This window comes from Amphiprion ocellaris, chromosome 3, assembly GCF_022539595.1.
Source record: "Amphiprion ocellaris isolate individual 3 ecotype Okinawa chromosome 3, ASM2253959v1, whole genome shotgun sequence".
In the NCBI taxonomy this organism is placed as follows: Eukaryota; Metazoa; Chordata; class Actinopteri; family Pomacentridae; genus Amphiprion; species Amphiprion ocellaris.
The window spans coordinates 18,619,838-18,638,234 of record NC_072768.1 but is presented as its reverse complement, the minus strand read 5'-3'; the positions used below and the strand labels follow the sequence as shown (position 1 = coordinate 18,638,234).

Below are 18,397 nucleotides of genomic sequence, written 5' to 3'. Positions count from 1 at the left end.
TATATCTGAACAGTTTTCTCAAATCTTAAATTTATTATTCAGTAATTCACCAAATAACAACTTTTTGTCATAAATATTTGCATTCTCCTGCTATCCTATTGTGTTAATCGCCTTGGGACTCTGCAAAGTTATTATACAACCACAGTTTTAGAGCAACAGACTAAGATTTCTTCTTTTTAATCTGTCTGTATGCATTAAAATAAATAAATGTTTACTAATTGCAGCTACTAATGTGCATTTTTTTGACTTCCAAAGCAAATACGCCACCAGGCTAAAATGGCAAATGCGCTGCTATTTGCATGATTTCAATATGCAATAAAACTCAACTGGCAGCTGAGAGTGAAAATCTGTGCGGCAACTGCAATTCAGCATCTTTTCTACTTTTGCTCTCATGTCACATAATTAACACCATTTGCTTTGACACACAAAGTGCCGCTGCGCCTCAGCATGCAGCAGCACTGTGTGGTCTGTACTCACAGTGACGATGATGATGCTGGTCTCAGTGATGACCTTCTTGGTGAGCTCGTTGAAGCTGGGGTCGGGGTGGTAGTCGAACGGCTTCAGCTCCTTCACCCAGTTGTCCAGGTGGATGTAGGTCTTAAAGTGCTGGCTCACGGAGCCGTTAACCGTTGGAGAGCGGAACTGGATCACCGTGTCGTTCTTCTCGTGGGCGTTCTGAGTGGTATCGGAGGGACAGTGAAGTGTTATAAAGGGACATAAACAAAATCAAGCAAAACAGGACATGAAGGAAAATATAACAACAGCATCCCACATTAAAAAAAAAAATATGGGGGAGGATTAGAGATAAAAAAAAAAGAGGAAGCAGTGGGCGCTGAGGTTTCTTTTTTAAAAGACGCAATAAATTAACGTTTTTGTTGTGGGAGGGAAGTGTGATTCGGGGGTGGAGGGAAGGGAAGAGCCTGGCTTGATACAATGGGTAAGGTAAAATGATGTGTGTCTTTTCAATCATTCTATTAAAATCCCAATCTGCCATCGTAGAATAGCAGCTTCTGATGAATCACATCTCACACCAAACACTCCTCTTCTGGCTTTTCTTTACTTGTTGATTAACTGGACTGATGGGGATATTTCTGTCGCTGACTGTTTCTATAAAGGGTTGACAATATGTGCGTGACGGCTAAAAACCTACAGTCTTACACACAGGACGAGGCCGAAGAACGGGCTATATTGAGTAATGCTTCAAAAAATTGGAGCCGACCATAAATTTTGAGGCTGGTTTGTGTGAGTTTAATGTTCTCTGTCATTCAGCTTTTAAATTGCTTCAAACTGTGAACCTACACTAGTTATCTGTGTGGACTGCCTCCTCTGAGCATACATTGTGCAGGAATAGTGCAGTTGAACAGTTTGAGAAATGGCAGAGGCCTTGTTTTTGGCAGAGCAGATTATGAAGCTACAGCCGTTAGCTTCACATAAAGGCAGGGAAAGGGGGAAGCCTGGTTACCAGTGCATGTAAGCTCACTCTTCAACATGTTTGTTTCATTTTTCAAGATAAAAATGACAATTTGATGCTTTACAGAGGGGTCTGCACAGTAACATTTCTTGGCTGGGAGCACTAACTACTCTAAGTACCTGCTGGGCTCCTGGCAACTGGTTGTGATGAACTTCTAGCAAGCTTCTGGTTTAAAAAAAAAAACCAAACTGCTATTGTCACTTATTGTTGCCTGAGATACTATTTTTGGAAATAATGTTAATATTCATAGTTTTCTGGCAGAAACTTGAAATTAACCTTTGGTGATGTTGCCATAAATTTGCATGAAGGTCATATTTTCATATGCAAATTTCAATAGTGGCAAACTTAGAGTAGACGTCAAACTAATTTTGTGACAATCCTATGGAAAGTTTTATTTTTATATGCCTCTCATCTTTCTTGAGTCTTAATATCTACTTGCTGGTCTCAAACTGCTGATAAAAGATAAAGTAATTATAAACAAGGTTACACCATAAACTTTTAGAAATGTCTAAACAAATATAGATTTAATTTTGGGGCGTTAGCTGTGTTAATAGTTTCTATGTTCATCACCTTATTTCAGCAAGTTCATGTGCAATTTGCCAGTTAGAACTGATCACACAAGAAGGTTGGACACAAGACTACAAGGTTGGTGTAGTGTTGGACATCACTTTTACATTTTACATCAGCACTAGACTACATTAGATTACATCAGAAAGTGAGTGGATCATCACAAATCTAAACCTCACAGTGGTGCCATGGGATGAGCCAGGTGGTAAATGTCATTGGGATTAATTTTCTGGGCAACATGAATGTCTGAAAACTTTACAAAATATGTGTACTTGTTGCTTGGAAACATCTGTAGAGCTGTTCAATTAAAAGCAATAAAGTCTGTGACATTCCTTTGCAAATGCAGCTACGACTTCGTTAAATTTAGGTGTGCATTTGGAAAGGTCAGATAAATTTTAATCATTTTACAGCGAACACTCTAAAATGAGTCTTACATAAACAAGTTCTTTTCCTTAGGTGGTTCATATAGCTATGCCACAGTTACACTCAGTACGTACAAACATTAGTACCATCTATTCTCTTCAAGAAGTAGTTTGTTGTGGTGTAACCAATTTTAGTTTAACAGTGTATAAATCTCCATTCAGCAACAATCTACGTTCTAAGTACAAACAGCTGGTGCACCCGACTCCAGAGGTCCTGCAGGGTCTTTAGAGCAAAAAAAAAAAAAGAAAGCTCTTTGAGCCTCTAACCTGACCTACAAATCAACATGTTGGTAACGCCCGCCAGCAGCCATAATGAGTCCACACATTTGGGTCTGGTTCAGTGGATGGACTTAAACCAAGAGAAGCTTAAGAAGTTGACCAACCGGCCTTTGAGATAACGCTCCACATCCACTGCTAGTTTGCGGCAGCCAGAAGTATTTTCGAATCTCTGCTGTCCCTGGGTAGCAGGGCCCAGGAACTTGGCAGGGAGTGAAGTGGCGAGGAGTGGCACAGTCACATAATCTTCTGCAACCTTAATGCTGGTATTAAATTTAGGCCTTTAAATGAAATGAACAAAATTGCTCCTGCTTAACACTGCCCAGTGCACTGGAGGGGCAGGCGAGGGGGGGCAACTCCTTTAACTTCCCTGGCAGAGTCAATCCTACCTGATTAGGCTGGACGAGGAACACAGTTACATTTTGGTGAGGGTGAAACAATGGCGCTGCTATCTGCAATCCTACAGGTTTTAGGGATTTATGGGCTAAGACCTGAGATGAGCTATTACTGGTTTATGGCATCTCACTGATCAGTGCAGGCAAGGAGGTGTGGAGATATGCGTGTGTGTGGCTGCTCAAACTGTTGCAATGCTTTGCAGGGTTTGAATGAATCACTGCTGTAGTCGTGGGCTCATGAGATGTGGGGGGAACAGATGGAGACAAAGATTTATTGGAAATCGACCGTTGAGTAAGGAGATCAGAGGAGAAAAAGATGCTGGTAAATAAAATGAATACAAACTTCGGAAGCTGTCAAGTTGCCTCCCTGGACCCTCATGACAGCAGTCTGGATTAGGTCAAAACCGGAGCCGGTCACCACAATGTTCCTCCCTCCACTAAAACACACCCGCACACAAACAAAAACACAGAAAAACATATGTATTGAGCATTTGCATCTCCAGCCACACGAAGCCAAGGAGACAAGCCCAACGGGAGAGCTGCAGGAAGACAGACACAGTTCTTAAATTGCACCTGGGGTAATTTTCGCTGGAGATGAAAACAAATTAGTCTGTTGTTCCAGACAGCGTACATAATCACATGCGTCATAGTGCAAAAAAAAAAAAAAAAATTAAAAAAAATCAAGGTAACTGTCTAATGCATCCATTTTCGGCAATTATCAAGCAGTTTGTTACAACATCAAAAAGTAGCATTTGTGCAACCAATTCCAGCCAATCAGAAGTAAGTGTGGTAAGTAAGTATTCTGCACACACACAAACACATCGACACACTCAGCAACTCTCTGAGGACAGGTCATACTTTCAAAAAATGTTCTTGACATTAATAAGCTTCTACTAAGGTTTTAGACAGACAGAAATTTGCAGGGCAGAGAACAAGGCAGGTGCCAGTACTTTTCTATTTGACCTTGTTATCAATGCCAAGCTAGCAGCTTTTTCTTTTTCTGCTTCTCTACTTCAAATACTAAAGTACAGAGAGAGGTATTGAAAGGGGAATATCAGTCTGGGTCTTATTCTCTTATTTTTGTCCATTATGGCAGTCATGAGAATGACATTTTTTTTAGTGTCCCTGTACTTAGATTTGGGAAACATGGACTCTGGCAGGAACAATGTCAGTCAGGCAAAGGAGAGCAATTCACCCAAAAAACACCGAGTTCAAAGCCACACTAGAGGCTCTGTCAGGCTGTATGTACAGCAGCGCTTTGAGCTAAGTGCTCACATAACTTTAGCATCTGGTAAAGTCATCACTTAAGCCAGAAGATCACAGGTTTGTGTGCTTGTAAGTGAAATTTTAACCTAATTGTGGTGCCATGAAAATCTAAATTTAGAATTTATGTATCAGTGTTAATCATCTATCCAACAGTTAATAAAACGTTTTGCTATGTAAACCTTGTGGTCCTGCAACAGGAAAACTCAGAGAATCGTATTTCACACTTTAAGTGACCACATATATCTTTTGGTGTGAAAGATCAGGAATCACCAAAGTCTTTAAGATTCAGTCTCTGGACATAAATATGTGTTTCATGGAGCCTTTCCAGAAGTTGTCAAGATATTTTAATAAAAACCACAAATACAACCTCATGGTGGCTACAGGGAAAATCAGTGGATCAGCAAACTCAGTAGGGTTTCTCAGTTTGGAGACTGCCTGTACAAAATTTCATGGTGAGCCATCCAATCGATATTTTAGTCTGCTGCTAACATGGCAAAGCCTTGTTCAAACACTTGTCTTTGCAGCCATATGAAAGAAAGTGTTCCCTTGGCCAACTTTACAAACCTCTACAACAGAAGGATGAGAGAACAGTTTTGTGACGAACAGTCAGCATGGATAAAAATATGAGGACAGCATACACACTAACCCCTGAACTTTCATCTAGTGCTGTACACTTCTGGGTAAAATAAAGGATGAATGAATGAATATAAGAAACACAGTGGCACGAGGTGCCATGTCAAACTGACCAGACAAAGCTTCCTTTGGGGTGGTGATCCAGCACAGTGGGGTTTTCCAAGAACTGGAAGGCACTTGGGATGGTTTTTGTGGTACTCTTTCCATACTTCATTGTGACGGTGAGAGGGTCAGAGGGCACCTTATCCGCTCGGTATTCTCCTGTCCTGCAGGTGATCTCTTTTCCGAAGTGCTCCCTGCCAAGACAAGGACATAACTCAGCACTTGCTTGGCTGAAGGAGTGGGGGTCGCATAAGGTCACCATGCAGGGGAAGTCAACATGGCAGCAGGCTGACAGCTTGTTAAATCCTGGCTTTACTGCTTCCCTTGCTCGTTATTTTTCTGTTACCTCTGCCTAAAATGTCACTGTGGACTGGGTTTGACAGGCCACTTGCGGTCACAACAGTAAAGGCAAATTGTAAGAGAAAAATCCTTCCTGCTTATGACACCAAAGTTAAGGTCAATTCCATTTTTGCTTCAGGAATGTTAAAAAAATCAATTTATGGGCTTCAAAGTGTGTATACGGTAGAATTTGCATAGAATATAATGTTTGAAAAAGAAGTAGCTCTATCAACTGAAGAGGCTGAATTGAAACAGAATTGGTCTTTTGGCGTGAATGACAATTGTTGAGAAAATAAATCCTTACACAGTGCAGTCCACCCCTCCGATGGTAACCTGGACATCATCCTTGCTGCCAGTGTCTAGAAACCGTCCAGATATTGTAATGAGGGTTCCCCCTGCTTTAGGACCTCTGGCAGGCTTCACTGCATCGGGAATTGGGTCCTAGTGAAGAGAAGGGGGTCATCATATACAACCTGAATACGTACTCATATTTCCCCTGACGGACTCACAAGTACACACACCAGCTCCTATCCTCAGGCAGACACACAAGAGCAACACACAGAGACACAGTAACGTCATAAACATGCACATTTCCTCTCACATTCCTTGATCCACACCCTCCCACTCTATCACAAACATTCAGACACACAAACTCCAACAAGCACCACATCTGCCTCAATTTGCTGAGCAAACAGTTAGGCGGAGCAATCCCCTGTGGGGAAGCTTTAGCGGAGCCAGAGATATGAAAAGCCAGTTAAATAGCTACGCTGTAGCCTGTTAAAGCATTAGAGAGAAAAAAGGAACTACTGCACAGGATCTGGTTAAAGAGGAAGGCATACAAATTCTGGCATATCGTGCAGTGCATTACCATTGTAATACGCATCTAGATGCTTAATTTGCCAATACGTTAGGATGCCGAATGTGGACGTCCACTTAAAATTACATGCCCTTGTTATGTTCTGATAAGGCCTTCTCTGCATTAGGAAATGGAAAACACAACAGAGCCCATAAAATAACAAAATGAGTTGAAAGCCTTTGAATGCGTGTATTTTCGTGTCAAAATTTGTACACCCCAGGACAGGTTGTGCGTGTGCATGTGTGCATGTGTGTGTGTGTGTGTGTGTGTGTGCATGTGTGTGTCTTTACCCTGTAGGTGAAGAACATGGAGGAGGTTCCTCTCTTCCCTCCATTCACCTCTACTTCAATCTGGCCCCAGTGGTCCTTAGTAAATTCAACAGGGCCAATCTCACACACCACACTGCACAGAAAAACAGAAGAAAAAAAATGATTATGAAAAAAATCCCATCAGAATATTTTGCAGAGTCCAGCAGAAAAACTCACTAAGAGAAACTGGATCCAGAAAATATCTGACACTTTTACATGGGGAATGAGTTCAACAGTTAAGTTGCTGATTAAGTTTGTAGCCATCATCAAGGCTATTTTTAATGCTTTTATTTATTCAGGGATGTTCTGCTGAAAGCTCAGCTCTCTTTTACCTCAAGCTGTGACGACTCACATAGTTACATAAATTCATCGCTGCAGGCTGCCCAATACAACACCACTCTGACCTGCTTAGCATTTAGCAGCTGTGCTAGAGAAGTTGAGGTGAAGAATGTTGACGAACAGCACCTCAGTATTGGTAATGGGAGAGGCAACACCCTGCTTTTTCATTTTCCGAACATCGATTGATCCAGAGATTAAACCGGCAGTCGTCCAATCACAAGCCTGCTTCACTAACCTTTAAGATATCAGTCATCCTAACTCTGTGCAAGAGGTGTATTCCAGATATTCAACTTCACAAAGTTTGTGAATGCAGTTGTGGAAATTGAAAGAGAATGTCAAAAACTTCACAGCAAATTAGTACAGTGAAATAACTGAACTGAAAATACTTCTGTTCATGTTTTATTCTGGGCAGATATGCTACACGGGTTAAGCCAACGTTTGAGTAATGTTGTTGATTAAGCAGCAATGAATCTATCACAATTTTTAAAGCCAGATTGGCCGCTTCCGTCCCTCAGGGGATTTTTCTCCACATTTCAGTGTCTGGTGTTTAATGGGAATCATGTGATAAACCAAACACGTCCAAATCTGCAGTTGTCCTCAGGGAAAAATGCTGATGAAAGAGGTCAGCATAACATAACCAGCTTTATTCACAGCCAGCGTCAAACGCGCAATACAACAATTAGCAGCTTAACTGGGATAAAATGAGATGTCACAAAGCGAATCCTGTCAGAACTTAAAGGTACTAGATGCAGTACGAGCTTGCAGGACAACTAACAACAAGAAGAGACCAGGAGGCATGGTAGCACCAAAAGTGGATGATTTAAGAGTGAAACATCCCCATCTGGTCTCATAAATCCTGCTTTATGCCTCATCATGCAGATGGTGGGGCAAGAATTTGTCATAAATGTGGCTCCACGCTGCCAGGTGTCATCAGTCCTGGACAGCGGCTGTAGGGCAACGATGTGGCTGTTTTCTCTTTTATAGACCATTTGTATGAAGTGAGCGCTTTTCAAACACAGCTGTGACTGAAGTGCATTCGCAAGACTTGAAGTTTATTCTGTTCTATTCTTTGCAGTCCTAAGCCCATTAAAAGCCCCTTTGGGATGAGGTGGAACAGCGTGTCTGCAGCACGAACAGACCACCGGAAAATCTGTGGGAAGTGTGCGAGACACTTTCAAACCAGTGTGGGATACTTAAAGCGCTTTAATGAATAAATATCTTAAAGAATTCAAGCTGCGCTGACGGCATAAAGCCCTATCTATCCTCGGCCATGTATAAGAGACATTAGGTAGAGTATGACAGTGTTGAAAAGCAATTAGGAGAGTACAATTTTCAGGTACTTCTCTTGAGTGTTTCCATTTTCTTTCTATGTTACTGCATACTCTACTGTATTTCACAGGGGAGTATAATAGCTTTTAATCCACTGCATTTATCTGACAGCTTCAGTTACTTTTCAGATTAGGATTTTACTTACTAACAAATGATAAGCCTACGAAACACAATACATTGTTAAAGATTAAACTACCAAGAAAAGCCAGTTGAGGCCCCATACCACATTTCAGATGAGCTGTAAAAGCTTCACTAAAGACTGATTACCCCTCCAAACTTTTCAACTGTACATAAACCATTTTACAATAGCCCCATCTTGACTGGCTACAGAAGATAATATGAGAAGGAATTTGAATGGAGGACTTTTACTGGTAATGCAATCTTCTTTTACATGGTTGTTTGCTCCAAAAACTATCTGAATAATTCTTCTACCACTGGCATCCCCTGTTTAAAAGAGTGATTCTGTCTCTAAATCAAACTGCGTCTGGAGACTCTCAGATCAATATAGTTGTATAATGAGCTAATTAAAATATACAGCCAGGTTACCTTGAGCAAAGGGAGAGCACTTCTAGCTGAGACAAGAATCTCAAAAGTCTACAAAAAAGACTTTGGATAAAACACGCCCACACATTTTGACATGTGGACAGTGTTCATGCTCCTGCTCATACTGCACATTTGCATGTCTGTAAATGTTACCTCGTGGAGACGGAGTACTTTTCCTCCTGATGGATGCAAGTCTCCCCGACCACTGTGATTCTTTTAATGTCTTCTTTATGGATGCCGAGGTTGGAGCCACGGATGGTGATGGCGATGCCTCCCCGCAGGGGGCCAAACCGAGGGATGATCTGGATGGGGAGATATAGTGTGTCGGGGGGGTGGAGTGGGTGTTTATAGGAAGAAGGGATTTAAAATGGATTTAAAACGGATTAGTTGTGCAATAAGAACATACAAGAGATTTACATAGTCTGTTTAACTATTCAGCAGACTTAAAGTGTTTAATATTCAAGGCCATGGTGGAGAATTACATCAATACTGTATGAATCACGCCTGCATTTATGTTTGCATTGTACTACATCCTGACCGGTACTGCATGTGAGTCAGACACAGTAAATACTTGTCAATAATAAGAAATCTTGCTACAGTGTAAAGGCTGGTGCTCCATGTAAACAAGAAACATTATTGTGAGAACAGTATTTTACTGAGTTACATTATATAACTGCATGAAGTGTTGCATAACAAACATATAAACACATGCAACAGAACATAATTAACTTTGAAGGAGTAATTTTAAAATCAAACCAGCAAGAACAATGTATAGTCATGCAGGCAGCTTTTAACGGTGCTTTGAGCTAAATGCTAACATTACTCCGCTAATGTACTGAAGTTCGGCAGGTATGATCTGCATAGTATCATGTGCATTATCTAAGGGCAGCATTGTAGCCTGTGAACGTTTGCCAATCAGCTTTAAACATGAGGAACAGTTCAGGCTGGTGGGAATGTAAGCAGTTTTGCAGGTTGCATTGAAAGTTTGATCTGATGATAATCATGAATGAAAACTTAAGGTCCAGCCAAGTTATTCTAATTCATCCTGAAGAGGACATGAATGTCTAGACATAATTTTGTATCAATACAAGGCATGTTGTAAAAAACAAAAGTAGCAACTTCCTAAAAGTGTTTGAAGAAAAGTCACAGGATCATTAATCCTCTGGAGACCATGAATATCTGTAGAAATGTATGTGGCAATCAATTGCATAGCTGTTGAGACATTTTAGTCAACACACAGACCACTGTCATCTCTCAGGCAGCTGGTGTATATAAATCTTCAATCATAAATTCTGCCATAAAAAAATCAACGCATGCTTATGGTGATTTATCTGTGATATCTCTATCTGACAATGTATTATTCAGGTGGCAGCATGTTTGGTGATAACCTTTGCCTGGATGACAGAAACACAACTATTGATGGATTTCTGTCAATGACAAACGGGCATCAACAATTAAGTGAGCAAAGAAAGAATTGATCCAATCTAGATGTGCTGAAGAACAGTGCAACACCCTCTCAAGGAGAAACACACTCCCAACTCTTCTGTCAACAACAACAACAAAAAAAAAAATCAAGGAGACAGAAAATGCATGGCCAATAAACTGCTCTGATCAATAATCCAATCACCAGTGTCAATGTCTGCTCTCTGCTAATCGTACGTCTTTAAAGCAGGTACTGTTTCCATTTCAAAGGTAAACAGGAATTGACGGCAGCTTTGTAAATACTCACGTCGGTGATCTCGGGGTTGGGGCACTCGGTGCTGTGAGGATCCTCCGAGCCTTGTTGATTGCAGAGCTTCTCGTACACACAAGCCTTCTGCCTGCTGCACCACACACACCTGTACTTTGGGTCGGCGTTTTTACAAAGACTACAGTCCTCCCTGCCCATGGAGCAGTTGTACAGGGTGACTGGATAGGAGGCAGTGAGGGGAGAAGCAAACATCACATTTTCTTGTCTTTGAATAGTGTAAACTGGTAGTACATTCACATTTAAAATTTGATTTTTGTGCCCTCATTAAAATCTCTCCTAATGTAAAATGTATCCGATATTAAAATTCACATTTGACATAGTAATGTAGAATGCAGGACAGGTCTCGCAATCATTTCTTGTTAATTCCTCTGAATCCTCCATATCCTGTCAAAACATGTTAGATTATACAGTCATTACCAATTAATTTTCTGATAATTTTTCAATTGGAGATTAAAGGTAGCTTCCTCAAATCTAATAGAGGCCCCACAGTGGGACCTGCGGTGAACACACAGGGCATTATAAGTAAGATCTCCACATTAAAATGTGAGAACACACCGTTCAGTGTGCTGTCCATCTTCTTGCCAGACTCCTTGTCCTTCACGTAGAAAAGAACATTGGTCTCTGGTGACTTATCGTAGGAAAACTAAGAAATTGGAAGAAAATGAATTATTAATACAGAATCCAGTGATTAATGGCACTTAAGCTCTTCTCTGCAAACAGTGTGGGCTGCTGCTCCCCCATGCCAAGGGAAAAAAAAGAAAGAGAAAAAATTATACCCAGCCTGGCAGATTTTCAGCTGAAGAAATCAATGTTGGAAAAAGAACATAGCTGGGGGCTAGGCACTGTTTGAGCTTCCCAATCACAGAGCTCACAATGTAGAGATGGAGCTAAAATAACTCCACTGATGGGCGTCTGTCCATTAGAGGGAGCTAGAGAATATCAAAGGGACTGTGGAAAGCGGCTAAAGGTTGATTTCATTTAGAAATCTGGAACATAAAGACAGCTGTTTAAAGATAGAAAGTCAGCACAGGGGCTACTTTGCTATAGAGAAATAGAATTCAAGTGGTACCCTGCCATATATTTTACTCAGTGTCCTTCTAAATTGCACCTATGATCCACCAATGAGCCAGAGTTCAAGGATCCGTCTCGAGTGCAGTGCAGATTGGCCAGAGGCTCAGTAAAGGAACAAAAGTGTTGCATCAAGATGAGTGTCAAGCAACAAGAAAACAGCCACACTCACATTGAATCCGCTGAAAGTGTAGAACGGTCCATCCTCAAAATTGACCTCTTCCTCCACATTCCTCATCAGCTCAGTGCCGATGGTGAAAACATGACCCTGCAAAAAAAAAAAGGACAAATAAATATAAGTCGTGCGGTGTATTTATTTACCCAGATGCTAATTTTGAAATATCGTTTTAGTGATGCTTCTCTTGGTTCTTAGTACAGAGCAAGAGCTGTACATGCTGACTCTTGCTCAGAACCAGAGAAGTTTACATTCTGGTAAAGTCACAGGTCACTGCGTAGGCTAGAACCTCTAACATCAGGCAGTGTTTTAGCTGCGCATTATTCTAGGTAGTTAATCTTCTCATATCCACGCAAGCTTAAAAATACCGATAAAACAAGCAGACCGGCAACGTTGCTTGTTTTAGAACAAAAAAAAAAAAAGAAATGATATGAAGTCATTCTGTTGAAGTGGTGACTGAAACAACACAACTTAAAATGTAATAGAAATAGACGGAGAACACCACACAGAGAAGGTTTCAATGAGGAGTTACCTATAACCATTCTGTACAACAACTTATTGTTAGTGAAACTGCTTTCAGACATGCACTTCCTTCCATTAATGTGACGGCAACTGAATGTCTCGGCTTCATGTCTGAATGAGAACCCATTATGGCAGCAATCCTACTAGGTTGGATCCAGTAATATTTCCATATCACTTTCAACACAGAACAAGTCTGAATTGTACAGTTGCATTACCAGATAGTCACGGTACTTGGAGCTGTATGAAACAATTTGAGAAAGTTTTTTTTTTCTCCCACATTTCAGCAAGAATATTGCTTTTTTTGTTTTTAAGAGTAAAAGACTTTAAGGTTCAAAAACGTCACAGAGAGCACAAAAGACAGTTTCCGTGCCAAAATCATAAAGCAACGCTCTCGTTCTCTTTGCCCTACAAGTTCACATCCATCACAAACTGAAAAATCCATAAAAACAAAACTTTACTGCAATGAACACAGAGACTGTATCATATTAATGAGACTCGCCAATAATAAATGTAATTCAGGTTTTGAGAAAAAACGCAAACAGGAGCTGAAGTGTGGTTTTATGCTTCCAACTGTAGGAATGTTTTCCACTAAGTTTATTAAATACAGCAGCAGCATCCAAATAAGCGTCTCCAAAGTGAGTGCATTTATACAAGTGGAACAGTGGTAACTTCATTAATTACTCACAGTTATAAATTATCCCTGAGATGAAAATGGAATTGATTAGGATCTAACAGCAGATCAGATTTCACACACAGTCACAGTTAATAAGCTCTAGTTAAATCATTTGTTACATAGTGGCCGTCCTCGCTGTCAACGTATTTTTATTTGACAGTTTGTAAAGTAGCGGTTAGATTATCATCACACAAACTCTGAATTTTCAGCGTTCAGAAAATCATAAGCAAAATGTGTAGTTATTTGGACCGTTAGATCAGCTTGATATTAGTTTGGATTTAGTCAATTGTTGCTTGGTGTGTTATTATATATCATACAACACACCGGTATGCTGTTCATTCACACTTGTATGACACATATTGCATGCACACTGTGGCTCACTCTGTCAGCGCTGTATGTCTGAATGATGCTGTGAGGAACAAGAACATAAAAGTGACCTATGTATGAATGACACAATGCCGTCATTTTAACAGCAGCAATGTAACGTATCACACATCTGAAAAGGGCTACATTTTGTGACTAATGGAAGGCAGAACATCCTCCTGTTGCTTTCTGTTTTTGCTTTTCAAATATGCATATACAGAGTTAAAAACTCACATACAGGGGTGCACTGTGTATTCATTCTGTTGTCATTTTAGATGAAGTGGCAACACCCAGGTAGCTGAATACTTCATACTAAACACCATCGCCACTTACCTGCTACTCCTGAGTGTATATTTACATCTCAGCATCTGTAAGTTATGCTAACAATGGTGCCATCACCAAGACATTCACATTTTTTATGTATTTTTTAATGTAATAAATACATTTTTGGTATCTGTGTCTCTATTTGTCAACAGGGAGGCATTTTATTTCTTTGAGATGGGAGGATTAAATTTATGAACTGTGATCAGTGTCTTTCACTGTGGTCCCAATATGACACACGTTTCTAGAAATGCTTTAAATTCTGTGTCTGTGCCACTTTACCTGGTAGAGGTCCAAATTGATCCCTTCGAAGCTGATTCGAGTCTTGTAGCCCACAGGGATCAGCACAGGATCTGGATTCTCAAACTGAGGACACTTTGCTCCCTGAAAAGGAATCGAAAATAACCACAGAGCCCCACTTTTAATCATTTACATTTTAAATACGCCAACCACTTAACGGACACCCTCATCTGTGGCGACAGATAAGTGTATCACTGAAACATCTGCTGACTTGTAAATTGATATCCTCCATCCTACAACATTTGTCATGCAAGATGGTAGCAGCTGATAGTGGGATTTGTGTTTTTATTAATTTTCGAGGGGAATTTGGATCGCTCAAGCGCTGCATCACATGTGGTGATTAGATAAGTCTTTTGAAACTTCTGCTGTACTTACGGCAGCATTTATCAAACACACACCACGGTGATCAGAGTCCATGACCCGTCCCTTGAGATGACTAACCTGACGCTGTTTGATGATGTTGGGACCCACCACGCTGTCGTCTGTATCGCTGCAGGTGTGATCGCGTGTATTCCACTGGCATCCCCACTGACTGGCAACACATGACATGCACCTGGAAACACAGGAATATGAACACGTAAACAGCAAAGAAAAGAAAATGCTTTCACATACATAATTAGGTTGGAGCACAAACGCACACACACACGCTCGCACGCAAACAAAATCTAAAACATGCAAACTCATCAGAGAGCGTCCGGTGCAAAAATCCATGTTGCTGACAATGAAATGGATCTCTGCAACTTCACATAAGCAAAGCTCGTTCATCACACATTCCTCTGTGTGAAAGAAATGAAGGGGAAAAAATGAGGGGAAAAACTGGCGAGATCGACTTTCATTTTTTGATTAATGAAAAGGAAACTGAAGCAATTTCCTCGGCTTGGTAATAAAAGGAAGAGAGAAAATGCAAGAAGTGCATTCCAAAGTACCATGCATCACAATTTACAAACAGAGCCTTGATCTCTCATCTGTTCATGCATGGTGATACATTCACATCAAGGTTGTCAGTTGATGCTGTGTTCACTGTCACTGTGTATTTTAGGTGAGTGACAGAGCAGAACTGATAGATTAAGAGCTTAACTTACGGTGTGTTTTCAGATTTCCTGACTGTGGCGGCGCAGTTGTAGAACTTGAACTCCCGCGTGGCCAGCTCCACGGTCTCGTTGACAAAAATCCTGACAGCCACGGCCACAAAATCTAAGGGAACAACAAAATAAGGGTTAAAATAAGTTGCACCTGCTGTTTGGGGGGAATACATATGTTTGGTGTTTTTATATGTTTAATATTTAAGATTTTTAATATACACCAATCAGCCACAACATTAAAACCACCTGCCTAAGATTCTGTTGGACCCCCTCATGCTGAAACCACCTCTAACCTGTCGAGGTTTAGCATGAACATTGGGGAAGTTATGCTCAGGTTACGCTCGGTAAACAGCTCCTCCATGATTCTGACTTCTTTATCCAATGCATCCCGTGGACGGTTGATTAGATTGAGATATGGGGAATCTGGAGGCCAAGTCATCACCATGAAACATTTTGTCATGTTCATCGAACCATTCCTAATCAATGTTTGTAGTTAAATACTGGAAATACTGTTGCTATATGGGGTGTGCCTGGTCTGCAACAATGTTTGGATTGGCAGTACGTGTCAAATTAACAGCCACGTGATTGCAGGACCCCAGGTTTCCCAGCAGAACATTGCCCAAAGCATCACACTGCCTCTGCCAGGTGGTCTTTTTCCCATAGGGCATCCTGCTGCTACCTCTTCCCAAAGTAAATAAGGCACATGTGTCCAGGCTGTCCGCATGATGTCAAAGAAAGCATGATTTGTTCAGAGCAGGCCACCGTCTTGCATGGCTACATGGTCCAGTTGTGATGCTCACGTGCCTATTAAAGGTGCTTTCAGTGGTGGACAGGGGTCAGCATGGGTGCTCTAATTGGGCTGCTGCTACGCAAACTCACACAAAGTAAGTTGTGATGCACTGTGTGTTCTGACACCTTTCCATCATAGCCAGGATGAAGGTTTTCAGCAGTTTCTGTCACAGTAACACTTCTGTGGGATGAGACCATGCAATCTAGCATTTCCTGCCCATGTGCAAAGACCCTTGGGCACCAGTAACCAGTGTCGTTGGTTCAGTGGTTGTCCTTTCTCAGACCGCGTTTTGGTAGCTACTAACCAATGCAAACTAAAACACCCTACATGACCTGAAGTCTTGGAGATGCTCTGACCCAGGTGTCTGACCATCAATGTTCGGCCCTTGTCAAAGTTGACGCATCTTTACATTTTCCTTTTTTTCTACTTCCTACACATCAACTTCAAAAACTTACTGCTGACTTGCTGTCTAATACATCCCTCGTCTTGACAGGTGACACTGTAACAAGATGTTCAGTGTTATTTCACCTGTCAGTGTTTTCAATATTGTGGCTGATCAGCACTTGACAAGATGTCACTGGTGCATTTGAAGACAAAACGACAAAGAAAGGACAACATATTTTGCCAAATAGCTCAGGTGTACAATAAACATGGAGCAACCAGTACTCTCAGGAAGTTGTTCAGCTGAGACAGTAAAACCACTTTGATACTGACACAAATTTTCACACCATCAATTTGGCAAATATGTGACTGCCTAAACAACACATATATCGCATTTCCAGGGGTGAAAAAGCACCTCTGCTCTACTCACAAAAACCTTCATGTTTTACTACATGAATTCATTTTTATGATTTAAGGAGAGGTGGCCCACCACTGCTATAAAACACTAAACTAAGATAATAAAACTAGATTTTGACGCAGGTTGTCACATAAAAGCCTCAACAAGAACTGGTCACAAATAATTGGCTAAAATGCAAGGTTCGCCTTGTGTTACAGTGCTACTGTAACACAAATCAGCAGCTTGATATTGTAATTTTGGGGTGAAAATTCTCTATTAAATCCGCAATAAGTCAAATGATCAAAACCAATTGGCAAACAGTTCACCTATGGCTTCTCAGGCCACCACCCACTTTGTCAAGTCAGTAACACAGCATTAGCTGTAATGGAAAATGACAGACATTTGCCTTGAAAGAGGATAAAAACTTTGCAGGTTAATTAAAAAGGCCGTACCTTGGTCCTCAGGTGTTAGTGGTATAAGGGAAGGCTGGGGCAGATCACAGGAGACCTGACCAGAGTCCAACATGGCACCTTCACTTTGGTAAGACGCTATGCTGCAGTGCAGACGGTCAGAGGATCCAATTAAAGGAAGGGAAGGGATGTTGATGTTTACCTGGACAGACAGAAAGCATACAAAAAATTTGAAGCAGCATGAAAACAATGTTGATTATGAAAAATTGTTCTTATTATGTTAATGCAATGCTCCGGGCATGATTCAGAACCTCAGTATAACTGGAGCTACAATACAGAAACTGTTGGGAGGTTGGAGATTGATTGAAAATGAGAAAGGAGGAGATGTGCTGGTGTAGAAATTCGAGTGTGACTCAGAAAAGGAGGGACAGAGAAGTAGTGAGAAAGCAGGGGAATGAAGAAAACTACTTGAGAGGGAAAGCACATAAGTGAGCCTCTCCATCTCCAGACTGTGAGCACAATCAACCAGGTTGGTTATAATAAGACAGTTTGGAGTCTTCTGGACGGATCGATACGGAGCAGGAAGACCTAGAGCCCAGGGTCTCTGATTCACAACGTAAACAGGTTATTACTCAGGCTACGCATGTTTGTGTGACGCGCATGTAAGCAGAGTAGTGTACTGCACAGCAAGAGAGACAAAGAGAGAACAAAAGAACAGAGTCTGAGGGAATGAGTGAGAAGTGAAGCAGTGCTGTACCTTGTCAGTCTTTTTACAGGAAAGGTTCGGGGGATAGAAGGATACAATCTTGACACACTGCTGCTTCGGGCTCCACAACCAGCCATTCTTCTCCTCTGCCCGTCGGCACTCAGACCTCCTGGTACACCTTCAGAGGAAGGATGAACAATTCCCATCAGTTTCAGCTCAACATCCCGTAAACGCTTTCACAAAGCCCCGAAAAAACAAAGCCTATGGACTCTGACAGATTTTCAATGTGATTTTGTGAATAACAACCCAATGCCCAAGTGACTTCAAGCAGGGTCTGTGCCAATTCTCAAAAACCCATTTTGTATAGATATAAAAGCCATTAAAGGTCCTCACTGCTTGCTAGTGTTGCTACTATATTTAAAATCAGTTCATCTGACATCTTTTCTGTAACCTTTAAGCAAAAATGCCAACTACTCTATACTTTCACCTTTTCAACTGTCACGATTTTATTTTTTTAAAAATTTTTATTATATATTAAAGAATTAATCTTAGCCTTTCTGAAATTGTGATACACATTTTTCCACAATGTTATATTCTATGTATTAAATGATGA

At 41.0% G+C, this 18,397-nt stretch overlaps 1 protein-coding gene across 3 annotated transcripts in view; it reads right to left on the bottom strand.

Moving 5' to 3' along the window:
• Positions 1 to 18,397, bottom strand: part of plxnb2b (plexin b2b) — a 120,719-nt gene that overhangs the window by 22,095 nt on the left and 80,227 nt on the right. For all 3 annotated transcript variants that reach the window (XM_055009143.1, XM_055009144.1, XM_023278570.3), the window contains 14 exons: positions 17,836 to 17,962; positions 17,121 to 17,280; positions 15,101 to 15,212; positions 14,460 to 14,571; positions 14,001 to 14,102; positions 11,837 to 11,932; positions 11,152 to 11,239; positions 10,576 to 10,754; positions 9,000 to 9,148; positions 6,618 to 6,729; positions 5,776 to 5,912; positions 5,144 to 5,326; positions 3,475 to 3,568; positions 478 to 675 (listed from right to left, as the gene is read on the bottom strand). In XM_055009143.1, the coding sequence (XP_054865118.1) occupies positions 478 to 675; positions 3,475 to 3,568; positions 5,144 to 5,326; positions 5,776 to 5,912; positions 6,618 to 6,729; positions 9,000 to 9,148; positions 10,576 to 10,754; positions 11,152 to 11,239; positions 11,837 to 11,932; positions 14,001 to 14,102; positions 14,460 to 14,571; positions 15,101 to 15,212; positions 17,121 to 17,280; positions 17,836 to 17,962 (1,849 nt within the window). The remainder of the gene's footprint in view (positions 1 to 477; positions 676 to 3,474; positions 3,569 to 5,143; positions 5,327 to 5,775; positions 5,913 to 6,617; positions 6,730 to 8,999; positions 9,149 to 10,575; positions 10,755 to 11,151; positions 11,240 to 11,836; positions 11,933 to 14,000; positions 14,103 to 14,459; positions 14,572 to 15,100; positions 15,213 to 17,120; positions 17,281 to 17,835; positions 17,963 to 18,397) is intronic.